The sequence below is a fragment of the Cnephaeus nilssonii genome (assembly GCF_951640355.1).
Source record: "Cnephaeus nilssonii genome assembly, chromosome: 13".
Lineage (NCBI taxonomy): Eukaryota > Metazoa > Chordata > Mammalia > Chiroptera > Vespertilionidae > Cnephaeus > Cnephaeus nilssonii.
The window spans coordinates 82,127,285-82,141,954 of record NC_137084.1 but is presented as its reverse complement, the minus strand read 5'-3'; the positions used below and the strand labels follow the sequence as shown (position 1 = coordinate 82,141,954).

At 63.0% G+C, this 14,670-nt stretch overlaps 1 protein-coding gene across 6 annotated transcripts in view; it reads right to left on the bottom strand.

Annotated features, from left to right (window-relative positions):
* Nucleotides 1-14,434, bottom strand: part of PHLDB1 (pleckstrin homology like domain family B member 1) — a 44,951-nt gene extending 30,517 nt beyond the window's left edge. The window contains exons 1-5 of one of the 6 annotated variants that reach the window (XM_079787763.1): nucleotides 14,201-14,434; nucleotides 9,392-9,471; nucleotides 8,445-8,568; nucleotides 7,292-7,462; nucleotides 124-249 (exon numbers count right to left, since the gene is read on the bottom strand). In XM_079787763.1, the coding sequence (XP_079643889.1) occupies nucleotides 124-249; nucleotides 7,292-7,462; nucleotides 8,445-8,568; nucleotides 9,392-9,451 (481 nt within the window). In that variant the 5' untranslated portion in view covers nucleotides 9,452-9,471; nucleotides 14,201-14,434. Of the gene's footprint in view, nucleotides 1-123; nucleotides 250-2,476; nucleotides 2,645-7,291; nucleotides 7,463-8,444; nucleotides 8,569-9,391; nucleotides 9,472-11,178; nucleotides 11,343-14,200 lie in introns of those variants that run through there. The other 5 variants (XM_079787764.1, XM_079787759.1, XM_079787761.1 and 2 more) reach the window with 5 other exon arrangements.
* Between the last annotated feature and the right edge of the window lie 236 nt (nucleotides 14,435-14,670).

Sequence of the window (14,670 nt, the reverse complement as noted above, 5' to 3'; positions counted from 1 at the left end):
GGCCATGGCAGTGGCAGCAAGCCCGGACCAGGGGTGTTGTCCTGCCCTGACTCTGCCAGTGGCTGGAGGGGGCCAGGAGGGGGACCATCCAAGGGGGCACCACCCGCCCAACCGCCTCCCTACCTGGGCCGGGGCTGAAGGGGGGCCCCGGGGCCCGGCCCCCTGCCGGGATCATGCTTTTCATCCACTTGGCTTCCGCGGGGTGATTGAAGCGGAGGAAGGTGGACTGGCCCAGGCACAACATGCAGCCTTTGGAGGAAGAAAATACTTGAACAGCTGGCAGGGCGGAGGCAACACTCACCCACTAGCAGGGGCACCCCGGGCTCCAGGGAGCCACCCCCGCCTGCACTCAGTGTCCCCCATCCACGTCTGACACAGCTGGGCCCCAAGCACAGGGCAGAGTGGAAGGAGCCCTGGTTTGTGAGTCCCAGACCCAAGGACTAGTCCTGCCTTCCTCTGACAGGTGAAGTCACTTCACGCCGAGTTTGGTTTTCTCTTTAGAGAAATGAGGACATGCTGACCGCGTAGAGGAGACAGTACGTGCGCGTGAAAGTGCTCTGTTAACAGAGAAACTTCCTCAGGGAACGTGGGCACCCTCGTCCCCGCACCTGAGGCCAACAGGGACCCAGGCCCCTTGGGTGGAAGGGTAAGCTTGAGAGGCAGCCACTCCCAGGATCACAAAAAACTGAGGTAGGAGACAGGGAGAAACCGCAATGCCCCCTCAGGGACCAGAATTTGCCTGGAGATTCAAACAGTGGGCGTGGCCACCACGCTTCCCCTCTGACAATGCACCCTCTGGCCTGATACCCTCCTTCCTGGCGTCTCCCCTGGAATGCAGCCCAGCCCAGGCCCACGGGCCCAGCCTCGCCAGCACCTCCCCAGGCATTAAGCACAAGCCCAGTCCTGCTCAGGAAGCGAGTGCACGGAGGGGAGGGCAGCAGGAGCCAGAACACGCAGCCAGGGGCCCGGGGGTGTGCCCGGAGCAGGTGTGTCCGCGGGTGCCTGAACCTGGTGGCAGAGCCCTGCCTCCTGGCCAAGCAGGTGCCAGAGGGACCTGGTGATCCTATCACCCACCCTTCCAATTTCTTCACGCCCCTGGCCCTGGCCCCAGCCGCCTATCTGTCCAATCTGGTGCCACTTGGCACCCCAAGCTTCATGCCAGTCTGAGCCGAGAATGGCAGGGAAATCGACATTCCTAGACGTTGAGACAGTGCAGGCCACGAGGTCATGGGGCATCCCAGGCCACGTGAGTACCTCAGCAGACCCCCCACTGAGAAGCATGTTGCTGGAACCCAGGGCACTGCCTTGGGGATGGGGAGACCTCGCAGACTGAGAAGCCCAGAGCAGATAACCATAGTGGGCAAAGCCACCCACTTCTCTGGCACACCCACAGGCCCTCCCAGGCAGGTGGGCACCAGCTATTCGCAAGGCTAATGGGTGATTGGAGGGGAGCCTTCTTGCCAAGCCACCAATCAGAGGAGCTGACCCCAGAGTAATCATAACGGGAAAATAAGAGCCAACTATCCACCCACCTACTTACAACCGCAGCTGTTTCAGAACAGCCCTGCCAGGCTCCACCCCACCAGCCAGAGCTCAAGGTCTACAGACCACTCACTCCTAGACTGACTGCCACCAGTGCCCGGCCGGCCCACGGAGGCTGTGGGCACCTAGGGACCCTCGGCCCTGCCCCCCCTGCCCCGCACCCTCCTCCATCAGGGGGTGTGGCTGTGCTGCCTCGGGACTATAAATAGGCGATGCCAGGCAGCGAGCTGGGTCTGTATTAATAGATGAGCAGGAGGGCATAGGACGGAGGGCAGCCCAGCTCCTGCCCGAATTAACTTTCTATTTGCACTCAGGGGCCTCAACTTCAGTCCTGTGCCCGGCTCCGCCACCCTGTTTCTGGGAGAACCCTCCTCTCTGCCTTCCTGGCCGCACCTCCAAGGCAGCCCACCCAGGAAGCCCAAAATCCACGCATCTAGGCAAAGCTGTGGGGGGGGGGCGGGGGGGCATCCCCAAAGGCTCAGGGCCCAGTGCTGTGCAGGGGGGAGAGCCCCCAGAGAGAGAGAGAGAGCAAAGCAGAGGGTGGGTCCCCTGCCTGAGCGATGCCGAAGGGAAACATCACACACCCTCTCACAGGCTCACCCTCACCCCCAGGCGGCAGCCACGGCCCCGCTGCCACAGGAACAGGGCGGACTGGCCACCGGGGGCTGGGGCGCAGGGACGATGGCCTTAGCGCAGCCCCTCATCCTAACCCTCAGCTCCAGAGGCGGGTCCCTGCCCTCCCGCCGGGGAGGGTAAAGTCGCCCCCAGACTCCCATTCAGAAATTTCGGGGCCCACACTTCATCGAGTCTCAGCCTCCAGCTCCCAGAGAGGGGCCCCAGGACCCCTCCCCAGCGGGTCCCCCGCCCCTGCCTCCCAGCCCGAGGTCTCCCCGCCCCAGGCCTGGGGGCTGCAGCCGGCCAGGCGAGGACTCACCGCTGAGCCGGGACCTCCGGACCGCTGGCCCCCGGGCTAGAGCCCTCCCGGCCCCGCCAGGCCTTCGGGGGGTGGCGGGGGGCACCGACCTCCCGGCCCCGGCCCGACCCGCCAGCTGCAAGGCGGGCACCGCCACCAGGGCCCGGAGGGGCGGGCCGGCCACCGCGCGGGGAAGGGCGCCGGGGGAGGGACAAAGGAGGGGCGGGGAGAGGAAGTGATGGCGGAGCGCGGGGGGCGGGGCGCACGGGGGCGGCGCAGGGGGAGCAGTCGGGGGGAGCCACGCGGGATGCGGGGCACGGGGATGGGGCCGGGGGAGCAGGACTGGGGGCGATGCGGGGCGCAGGGGGTGGGGGGTTGCCGGCGGGGCGGGCGGACCGGGTCCACGCACCGAGAGGAACTGGACGGAGCTCCCAGGGGTGCAGCCACTGCGGGACCAGGTCCCTAGCCCCCGCGCCCCTTCCTCTGCCGCCCCTGCTCCCACCCTCGCAGCAGCTCACCCCACGGCCGGGCCACACCCAGGCGCAGCCCCTTCCCAGCCCGGCCCCCGGCCCCTGGCTCCTCCCAACCTCGGCACCGCGGGGCTGGCCCAGCAAAGCGCCCCCCGCCCCCGCCCCCGCCCCGGCGAGGCGCATCCAGGAGCCCCTGGAGGCCGAGGTTCCGGCGGGCTAGCGCCTCCCCCAGCCGGCCCGGGGTCCCAGAGACCGGCCTCTGGACAGCAGGAGCTCGAGGCACACGCTGTCTCAGACCCGCGCCACGTCAGCGGTCAGCCCATCCTGGCTCTCAGATGCACCCCAGGCCCGGGCGCCGTGCGGACACCCTGCTGCTCAGCCCCTGGAGGCACTGCAGGCAAAGGTCACCTCCTCCAGCGTTTCCACCTGCCGAGCACCTGCCCACGCCACAGCACTCACGCTCACACGTACTCACACGCACGCACTACACTCACATGCACTCACATGCATGCACAACGCTCACACCCACACATATACTCACACACTCATACACGCTCACACTACACTCACACGTTCACATGCACTCACGCTCACACCCACACACTACACTCACGCACTCATACATGCTCACACTACACTCACACACTCACATGCACTCACGCTCACACCCACACACTACACTCACGCACTCATACATGCTCACACTACACTCACACGCTCACATGCACTCACGCTCACACCCACACACTACACTCACGCACTCATACATGCTCACACTACACTCACACGCTCACATGCACTCACGCTCACACCCACACACTACACTCACGCACTCATACATGCTCACACTACACTCACACGTTCACATGCACTCACGCTCACACCCACACACTACACTCACGCACTCATACATGCTCACACTACACTCACACGCTCACATGCACTCACGCTCACACCCACACACTACACTCACACATGCTCACACTACACTCACGCACTCACACGCACTCACACCCACTCACTACACTCACGCACTCACACGCACTCATGCGCTCATAAGCTCACACATGCACACGTGTCTGAGTCCCCTTCTGAAGGAAGAGGAAGGACCATGTAGGGTCAAATGCACAAAAAGGGAAGCCTTTACACAAACTCTCCTCAGGAAGAGTGATTCATCCGTCTGGAAACTGGGATGGCCACAGGGGCAGGCCCGGGCGACTGGCCCGAGGGTGAGAGGGAGGAGGCCGGCACAAGAAGTGGGAAGCTCGGAGCCTTCGCTTTTTCTCTTCTTCCTTTGAGCTTCATGAGTCAAGATCTTTCTCAGTGGGAGACTTCACTCCCATTTCGCAGGAGGAATAACTGATCGTTGGGTGGGAGAGGAAAAGGCTCCCTGTCCTGGATCCCAGAGGGAGATGGTGAGATAACCCAGGATGTGGCTCCCCAGCCCTGTCCCGGGGGCCGCCCAGGCTGGCCTCACACAGGCCCCTGCCCAGCAATGAGGGCCGTAGGGAGAGGGGGAGACCTGGAGACACGGCTGGGCTACAGCAAAGCTGGGAGGGGCTGGGGCCCTGCTGTCTAGACAGCCTGGCCCTGAGTGTGTGGCTTCCGAGGGGCTCCTCACAGACCTTTCCTGTGGCCTGGCCCCGGGTCCCGAGGTAGGGCAGCCCAGCCCAGACGGAGATTCCTCCTCGTTTCCTGGTCTATTCCCAGCTCCACCTCTTGCTCCGTAGAGAAGAGGGCAGGGTAGGATGTGCCAAACTCCCGGGCATGGGCGTGGAGTCAGGGTCTTCCTGGCTCCCTCCCTCCAGGCTCTCATGTCCGCAGCTCTGGCGAAAGGCTAGCATCTGCTTTCTGCTCACCTCCCCCACCCGTGGTCCAGGCATATTCCTCTGGGAGAGCCTGTCCCTGCCAGGTCTGCCAGGCATGGTGTGTGCCACCCCAAATAGCTGGGCACAGTGCCCGGAATGATGCACCTCAGGCCTGGCCCAGCCAGAGCGGGCTCCTTGTTATTTCTAGGGTAGCCTTCTCTTTTTCAAAGATGAGGGTACCCTCACCAAGGCTAGCTCGGGGGAAGCAGACAGGGAAGATGATCCTCTTGCACGTACACCAGACAGGCATGTGGCCGGTGGGCCCTCATGTACACACGGGAGCACGCACAGGGACTTGGTGCCATCGGTCCCGAGTTCACTCCTGCTCCCCCTGAACACCCTCCTCTATAAACACAGGGAAAGACACAAGCACAGAGCTACATACGCCCAGAGCCACAAACATCCGGAGACACATCAACACACTCCGGTTACACAGACACACAGAGAGCATGTCCACCCCCGCGCCGCCCAGTTTCCAGGGAAACGCTCTCCCAAGAATGTCCGGAGTGGGGCCCGGCAGGGCGGGCTGGGTGCCTTGCTCCAGAGATGAGACAAGGAACCCCTCAGCTCCTGGAGCCCGGGGAGGGGGGTGCTGGGGAGAAGAACACCCATTCCTTTGTGCCTCTGCCTACCCCTCCCAGGCCGCCCAGCTCCTGGGACAGGCAAGCCTGGACACAAGGCTATAGGGATGGGAGGGCGCAGAAGGGAAGGGGGCTGGGGTCAGAAGGGAGTGGGAGGGTATGTAATGGGCAGGGTAGGCTTTTGGCTACAGACGGGTTGGGAGTCATGGGGGTCACAGGAAATGCCCGAGAATTCCATCTTGGGCCAGGCCCTCCCTCTTCTCAGGAAACTAAGTGAGGCACTGGCCGCCTGGGCCTCCGTCCTCCACCCGCTCACCACACGGGGGTTCTTGCCCAGGAGTGTGAGGGGTTGCGGGTGGGAGGAAGTGCTCCTGGGCAGATGCTCTCTCTGAGACGGAATAAGACTATCAGGTGGCCTCGCAGCCAAAGTCCCAGTTCACGGGGCTCCCGCGCTCACCCAGAGTCAGAGACCTGGAGCCCCGAAGGAGACGGGGCTTGCCTGCTGCTGCTGCTGGGCCTGCCTCCTGGCCACTGTCTTCCCAACACACTCCCCAGGGCAGGAGGAAGGGAGCAGGGCCAGGTTGGGTCTCCTGGGTCAGCTGTGAGGGGGGAGCAGGCAGAGACCCTGAGGGTTGGGAACAGAAGGAGAGAGGGGGGCAGTGGGGTTCCACTGCAAAGGAGCTTCTAGCTAGTCAGAGGTGAGAGTCCCCAGAGAGTGGTTCCGGGACCCCAGTCCTGCTCAGAGCCAGGTCAGCAAAGCTCTGTGAGCCCACCTCTCCCCACCCACACCTGCTTTCCTCATTCCCTGACACTGATGCCCAGGGCAACACACTGGTTCTGTCCAGGTGCCACCTGGGCCAACCCCTTCCTGGTCTGCTGGTCACCATGGTGACTGGGCCCAGTTTTCAAAGCCAGCTCACACAAAGAATGGCCTGTTGCTTTGGGAAGCAAGGTGCTCACTGTATTCATGACCCCAAAGCTGCTATCAACATTTTCTTCTTTTTCTTTTTTTGGTATTGTTGCTAATCCTCACCTGAGGATATTTTTTCATTGATTTTGATTTTTTTTAAATATATTTTATTGATTTTTTACAGAGAGAAAGGGAGAGGGATAGAAAGTTAGAAACATCGATGAGAGAGAAACATCAATCAGCTGCCTCCTACACACCCCCTAACTGGGGATGTGCCCGCAACCAAGGTACATGCCCTTGACCGGAATCGAACCTGGAACCCTTCAGTCCGCAGGCCGACGCTCTATCCACTGAGCCAAACCAGTCAGGGCTTTTCATTGATTTTTAGAGAGAGTGGAAGGGAGAGGAGAGACAGAAATGTCACTGAGAGAGACACATTGAGAGGCGGCCTCCTGCACGTGCCCCCACTGGGGCTGGAGCCTGCAACTGAAGTATGTGCCCTTGACGAGAAACAAACCTGGGACCCTTTAGTCCGCAGGCTGGTGCTCTATCCACTGAGCCAGACTGCCTAGGGCAACATTTTCTAATAGGAGTGGGCATGTCCCCAGATTTTGCCCTTCCCCCTCCCTGTCAGGGGGTGTGTCCTCCTCTCCCCACCTCTCCAGCTTTCCAGAGCACAGCTCCCTCTGGCACCGGGGACAGTGCCATTGTGCCCACACCACTGCCCCGAAGGCTCTCCCCAACAACCACTGGGCACACAGGCTGCGCTCCTCTCCGGGGGGGGGGGGGGGGGGGAGGAAGGGGGAGGGTGGCCGAGAAGAAAAGCAGGATGAGACAAGTGGCTGCGAGAGTCTGGGTCTGGGCTGTTCCTTGGGCACATCAGGTGCAGTTGAACACCCCACCTCCAATAGGGCAGTCACCATGGCAACCACCCTGCAGGCTTCCCCTGCACCTACCATGCACAAGCTTTGAAAACAAGACCCCCTCCGCTAGGAGGTGTCACTCACCCTGAGTGAGCCGGGTGGGCTGCCGGACAGGGAGCCCGTCAATGGCACAGGCATTGCCGCACGGGTAGAGGGTGAGGGTGCCCCGCAGGTTCTCGATGTAGCAGTGCTCGGGGGCCAGGCCCGGCCCCTGCAGGGCGACGTCCTTGGCCGAAGAGCCAATCACTGTCCTCCCTGAAGACAGGAGGCAACTGAGTCAGAGGGTTTGCCCAGCCCCAGGAGGCAGAGCAGGGCAAGGAGAACCGTGATGGCCGTGGGCTTCCACCTCCTACTGCACGAAGGGTCCCTGCCCGCGGCCGCCCGCTGGGCCCTTGGCCTGGGGGGAGTCTGTGGCAGCGGCTCTTCTCAGGCAGAGGGACTCCGGGCCAAAGGCGGGAAGGCCCAGAGGGCACAGCAGGGTCCAGGCCCCACACGGGCCGAGAAGGGCACTTCTTTCCTGCACGCCTTCCTTAGCCCCTCAGTCCGCCACCCCCCACCACACGCCCCTGTCTTCTCAGTCTCCCTCCTCCTCTCCCTCCTCCTCTCCCTCCTCCTCTCCCTCCTCCTCTCCCTCCTCCTCTCCCTCCTCCTCTCCCTCCTCCTCTCCCTCCTTCTCTCCCTCCTTCTGCCACCTGCAGCCCTTGCCCCCCTCCTCCCTCTCCCCAGGGCGGCCTCCCCTCTGCTGTCTGCACGGACCCTCCCCTGGCAGAGCCCCCGGCCTGGTATTTGCAGAATGTGGGGAATGTCGCATCACCCAGGCAACCGGGAGGGAAGAGGAAGCGGGCCTGAAGGGCTGTGCCAGGGCCTTATCTTGCGTGGGCGCTCTGCCCCCACTTCCCCCTCTCCCTTCTGCACTGGCACCTGCTCCCATGCCAGGCACCGCCCGGAGCGGCCCCTCGCCTCGGGGCCACCCTGGTTGCTAAGAGCGCCTTGCTCGCCTGTTTCCGCGCTCTCCTCCCCGTGTCTAAAGGGAGCTTTAATCCTAGTCGTGGAGCCAGATCATCCACCAGAGAGGGCAGGCTGTCTGGGAGGCAGAGGCCAGGGAAGCAAACTGGTGGGGTGGGGTGGCAGCGCCTCCCATTTGGGGGAGGTGACCACCGCCAGCAGGTAGCAGAGGGGCTCACACAGGCCTGGCCCGGGGCAGGCACGTGTCCAAGGACGGGGCGGCCTGACTCACCGTCCTCCAGAGGCACCAGGGTGATGGCGGTGCTGAGCCGCCCGCTGCCCAGGCTCACCAGGTGGGGCTTGTCCGTCTGCACCTTCAGCCCTTTGCCCGTCTCAATCAGGTCCAAGGGGCCTCTCTGCAGGCAGGGGGCGGGGAGCTCATCAGACCCCAGGCCAGCACCTCACCACCCAGCCACACTCCCACCAGCCCCTCTCTAGCCCTCACTCTCCGAAGGGCTCTGAGGGCGGTGAGGGTTTAGCACACAATCTTGCACTGAGCACCATTCCACTCAAGTGTAATTAGATCTGGATCTAGGCCACTAGCTCCTCCCACCAGACTTATCTCAAGTCTTGGCTTAACTGTCCCTTTTGTCTATTAAGACAGAAACAAGGAGAAAGTACGGGGAGTGGAGAGGCCCTGGGTGAGAGGAGGGGGTACTGGAGAGGAGGGCCCATCAAGGCTTGTCCGGCATGCCCTAGCTGAGTGGATAGAGCGCCGGCCTGTGGACCAAAGGGTCCCGGGTTCGATTCCAGTCGGGGCTTGTGCAGGAGGCAACCAATCAATGTGCCTCTCTCACATCGATGTTTCTCTCTGTCTCTCCCTCTCTCTTCCACTCTCTCTAAAACATCAATGGAAAAATATCCTCGGGTGAGGAGTAACAAAAAAAGGTAAGTCCACAGACTTGTCTGTGGCAATCCACTTGGCCAGCGCTTGGCAGGGTTAAGGAGAGAAACACAGCTCAGAGTCCAGCTGGAAACCCTTCCTGGCTCTCCGAGGGTGTTTTCTGGGTAAACCAATTAACCCGATTCAGATAAACACTCGCCTGTTAATAGGCTGGGGGCCTGGGAAGGCAGAGAGGAACTGCTGTTCTCATCCTTGGGCTGGGACCACGGGTGGACAGAGGAGCCGAACTCATCTTCACCACCAGCCCTCTTGCCCCAAGGCCCGACCCAGCTCACCTGCACCATTGCTGGGCTCTTGCATCCAGGGCCGCCCTGGTTCCTGGTGAGCGTGTCCATGGTCCTGGTCTCTCGAGCTCCTGGGGACACAGCAGAAAGCAGGTGCGGTGGAGGCAGGGCAGGAAAGGGGAGGGGGCGGGCTCTGGCAGGGCTGCACTGCCATCATCACTCCCAGCTCCTGATGCTGCAGGAGACATGGGGCAGTGCATCTCCAGCCACAGCGGGGCTCCCGCACCCTACCAGGCCTGACCCTTGCCCCCATAACCACAGAGAGCCCTGGAAGGCCCAGCATGCATTTCTGTGCTTCCCTTCCGTGGACACCGGCACCAGGCCGTGGCCGCGAGGACCCTCAGACACCCGGAGCGGAAGCAGGGTGGGAAATGTACCCGGTGGGGCGGGGGACCCAGTGCCCCTCCCAGGACTCTGGCAGCCAGAGGGCACCAGGTGGGCAGAGGGCTGAGCCAGGAGCTCCCCCTTTCTTCTCCTTTTGTCTCTTTTCCCAGGTGGCCACACTAGGAGCTTTTCTCTTTTTTTTCTTAACTTTTATTTATTGATTTGAGGGAGAGGAAGGGAGAGAGAGGGGGTGGGAGAGAGGGTGGGAGAAGTGGGAGGAAGGGAGAGAAAGAAAGAGAGAGAGAGAGAGAGAGAGAGAGAGAGAGAGAGAGAGAGTTGCTGTTACACTTATGCAATCATTGGTTGATTCTTGTATGTGCTGACCTGGGATTGAACCTGAAACCTCAAGTATCTGGACAGCCCTCTAACCAACCAAGCTACCGGCGAGGGCCAGGATCTTTTCTTAAAGGAAACAAGAAAATTCAAGCAGAACATTAATCAATATTTGCTGGGGAAAAGGAAAAACTCGCCCGGCTGGTGTGGCTCAGTGATTGAGCGTTGACCTATGAACCAGGAGGTCATGGTTCAGTCAGGGCACATGCCCGGGTTGCGGGCTCGATCCCCAGTGTGGGGTGTGCAGGAGGCAGCTGATCATGATTCTCTCTCATCACTGATGTCTCTATCTCTGTCTCCCTTCCTCTCTGAAATCAAGAAAGATAGCTTTCGAAGAAAAAAAAAGGAAAACTCAACCATTCTATCTCTGTAAGTCTCAACTCCTGCACCCTCTCTCCTCCAGAAAGCAGTCTCCCCCGGCATGATCAGAAACACACACACACACAAGCCTCAGAGGGGACCGATATGGGAATACAGGACTGGGGACCGGAGCCCGAGTTGGTGCCATAGGAAGTGTAGGTCCTTAGGACCAAGCGTGAAACAGAGCCAGAGCCAGAGCCTCCAAAGCCCACCCGCCTCTTCCTCTCTGGTCACATCCCTGGGTCCTGCGAACAGGAAGGAGGGCCTCTGGGCACTAATGTGCACCCACGAGCCCATTCCTTGACCAGCTTGCTAATGGGAGGGCGTATTTGCTGCTGGCCTGTCATTGGGGAAGCTGAGAAAAACGGCTGCGGGCAGGACCCCTCGGCTCTCTGCCAGCGTCTCCGGGTGCCGAGAGAGCAGTCAGTCGGGGCAGGAGCCACATTCCAGGGAGCGTCTGCCCCCAGCAGTGGGCCCCGACGGCCGTACCCACAGTTACCAATTTCACCCTGCCAGGGGCCACCTCGGCCACCATCTCCACCCAGCTGGTGGAAGAGAGGCCAGGCCAGAACAGCGCCTGGGGAGAGGGAAGGCAAAGGCCATTAACCCGCACCAAGGCCAACTTGGCATGGCACCTCCCAGGGGATCTGGTGACAGGAAACATTTTCCAGGGACGGAGGGTGCCACACCGTTTCCCTCACCTCAGGGAACCACTCAGCATTCTGGGCGGGAGGAGCGGCAAGAGGCCCTGGGTTGAGAACGGGTAGTTTCTATAAAAGCGGGGGTAAGGAAACAAAGCATAAAGGTGAGGGAAAGGCACATCATTTAGCACCTAACCCCGTTCTTCTTTTTTTTAAATATATTTTTATTGCTTTCAGAGAGGGAGGAGAGAGAGATAGAAACATCAATGATGAGAGAAAGTCATTGATCAGCTGCCTCCTGCACGCCCCACACTGGGGATCCAGCCCGTAACCCGGGCATGTGCCCTGACCGGGAATCGAACCTTGACCTCCTGGTTCATAGGTCGACGCTCAACCACTGAGCCACACCGGCCGGGCTAACCCTGTTCTTTATCATTTATTAGCTGTAAGATCTTGGACAAGTTACTTAACTTGTCTCTGTCAGGTCATCCTCTGAGACTGGAATAATGGTTTTTAAAAAGGCAGGGATTTAGTGCTTGCCTGGAATGGAGAAGGACTAATAAATAAATGGACACAAGATTTCTTTTTTGCCCAATAGGAGTATTCTAAAATTAAATCGTGATGATGGTTGCACAACTCTGTAAATATACTAAAAATAATCTAATGTGCACTTAAATTAAATGAATCTTGTTGTATACATCACACCTCCATGAAACAGTTTAGAAAAAGACTGTCTGGAGATTCAGATTTTTATTAAGTGAAACGCTGTGAAGGGCAAAGCACTATAAACAACATACAAATATAAAGTTATTACTGTGAGTTCCATGACCTTGAACAAGTCACTTCACCTTCGTGGGCCTCGGCTTCACCTGTCCAACGTGTCACTATCACCTTGCGCGGCAGCCGTGGGTGAGCGCCCTCATTTACACCGAATCCTTCAAGGGAACGCCCTGCGCCGCTCGGCGGAGGGTCCGGCTTCCATCCCGTCGCTCCCCAGGGCCGGAGGCAGCCGATCAATGATTCTCTCTCTTCATTGATGTTTCTCTCTCTCTCTCTCCCCCTCTCCCTTCCTCTCTGAAATCAATAAAAATATATTTAAACTTTTTTTCAAGTGAAGATAGAGATTGTGAAGTGGCGAGGCTGAGGGGAACCCAGGAGAGGAGAGGAGCGGCGGAGACCAGGAGAGGACGCGGATTGGGAGGCGCAGGCTGGGCGGCGGAACCGATGGGGACGGGAAAGGTACCCCGGAGCCCGCGCACCGAGCTCGGGCAGACGGGACTTGGACGAGGGTTGGGGAGCCGCCACCAGGAGGCGCCCGGACCCCACCCCAGGCCAGGGTGGCGGACCCGCCTGCTGTCTACCCACCCGCCCCGCCCCGGGGCTCCGGCCTTTCGGGGACCCCGCCTCTCCTCGCGGCCAAAATCTGCCCCAGCGAGCGCGCCGGGCTCCGGCCCCGGGCGGGGAGGGCGGGGCGCGCGGGCGGCCGAGAACCGCCCTCCGGCCGCGGGCAGATGCCCGAGCGCCTCCTCGGCGCGGGGCGCAGCGGCTGGGCGTCCCGGAGTGACCCCCGTGGGCGAGGCCGGGGCGCCAGCAGGTGCCGCTCCGGCCCGGCCGCTGCCGCCTCCTGGCCCCGAGGGTCAGCGCCCCGCCCGGTCCCTACCGTCCCGCCCAGGGCGGCGTCCGGGGTGGCGGCTCGGGGGCCTGGGCTCCGGACGGGGGTGGAAGAAGGGCCGGGAGGATCGGGAGGTCCAGGCCCCAAACCGGGCGTCAGAGGGAAGGTCCACGGCGGGAGGGAAGGCGCGTGGAGGGAGAGCGGGGGCGGGAGCGCTGAGGGGGGCAGGGGGTGGGAGACGGAGGCCGGAGGGGTCCCCGAGGGTCTGGGCAGCGGCCGAAGCACCGAGGGGACCGCGGGGGCTGGAAGGCAGCGGCGGGGCGGCCAGGGGTGCCCACCGTGGGAGGCGGGGCTGGCGAGGCGCCAGCCGGCAGGGCCCGACCTCGTTGCCGCGGGCGGGTGGGCGCAGGAAGGCGCCCTCCCACGTCGCGGGCGGCGGGGTGGCGGCGGGACAAGGCCGCAGTGTTGGGCGCCGCCCCGCCCCGCCCGCCCGCCGCCGGGACAAGCGGCCTTTCTCTGGGAGCGAGGAGAAGGCGCCGCTTGTTTGCGCGGGGGGCACCGCGGCCCGACCCCGCCCGCGCCCGCGCCCCGCAGAGCAGCTGCAGGAGGGCGCGCGTCCGAGGGCTGCGGGGACTTCGAGGGCGCGGGGTGCAGGGGATGGAGTGGGCTCCACGCGGCCCGGGCCGGGAGACGGGACGCGCGTGGGAGGCCCTCTGACGCGGTGGGAGCTGCCTGTGTGGCCGCCGCGATGAGTCAGCCTCGGGCAGCGTCGGCCCCGCCGAGCTAACGGGTCCAGAAGGCGGCCGCGCCCGGCGCCGGGGTCCCCGCTCGCCCCGCCGGCGCCCCGCCCGGCTCCTCGAAGCAGCCCGGCTGGAGGGGACCCCGCGGGGACAGGATCCGGGCCGCGCGCGGGGCAGGACGCTGGGGCGCTCCCGGTGCCCCGTCCCGCCTCCCGGACGCCAAAGAACGGGGTGCCTCAGGGGAGGGCGGGGAGGTCCCAGACGTGCTCCCCATCTCCTGAGTCCACCCAGGAGTCCCTCCCGGACCCCCGGCCTCCGAGCGGCTCGCATCCCCTCCTGGTCCCTCAGCGCGGCCCGGACGGAATGGGAGCGGAGATGCCCCAGGGGCCCCCCTCCCGGCGCAGGGCTCTCAGTCCTGCCGTGGGCAAGAGAGGGGGGGGGGGAAGGGACCCCGCGGCACATCTGGACGGGGTGGGTCCAGCGCCCCTCCTGGGGCAGAGCGCTCGGGCTCCCCCTGGCGGAGGCGCGAGGGGGGCAGAAGCGCGGGGCCCGCAGAGGAGCGGCTGAGCCCACTCCCCAGAGCCCCTTCGCCCCACGCACTCCCCTGCCCCCCCCCGTGGGCTTCTTCCGGGCCCCCCAGCCCAGAGCTCATCTGAGGGCTCCACCAGGCCTGGGACCCGCGCAGCACGCGGAACCCGCGGGCGTCGGGGAGGGGAGAGGGTGTCCTTACCTCGAGGAGAGGGCGCGCCGGCCCCCGGGTCTGGCCAGGCCGCGCGGCCCCAGACCGGACGCTGCCGCTTTTCCCCCGGAGCCGCCGAGGAGGTGGAGGAGGAGCGGCCCGCCCCGCCCCTCCGCCAGTCCCCGCCCCCGGCCCCCGGCCCGCGTCCGGTCGGCTAGGCCAGCGGGAGAAGACGCCCTTGTGGGTCCGGAGCCCAAGGCCCACCCCCCCTTTCCCATAGCAGCACCCCCACCCCCGCCTGCACAGCGACCGCTTTGTTCCGTCCTGCAGCTGGGCTCTCCACCACCCGCACCCCCGCCCCGCCCCTCCCCTCTCTGACCACTCTCCACCCCTAGGTTTCAAGGCTCTTCGGAGAGGGTGTTTTTGACAGTTTCCCTCCCCCTCCCCCTCCTTCCCCGTTTTAACCTTAGATGCCTGGCTCTCCATGGGCTCCCCGGGAACCTCACGGTCCCAGCCCTTCA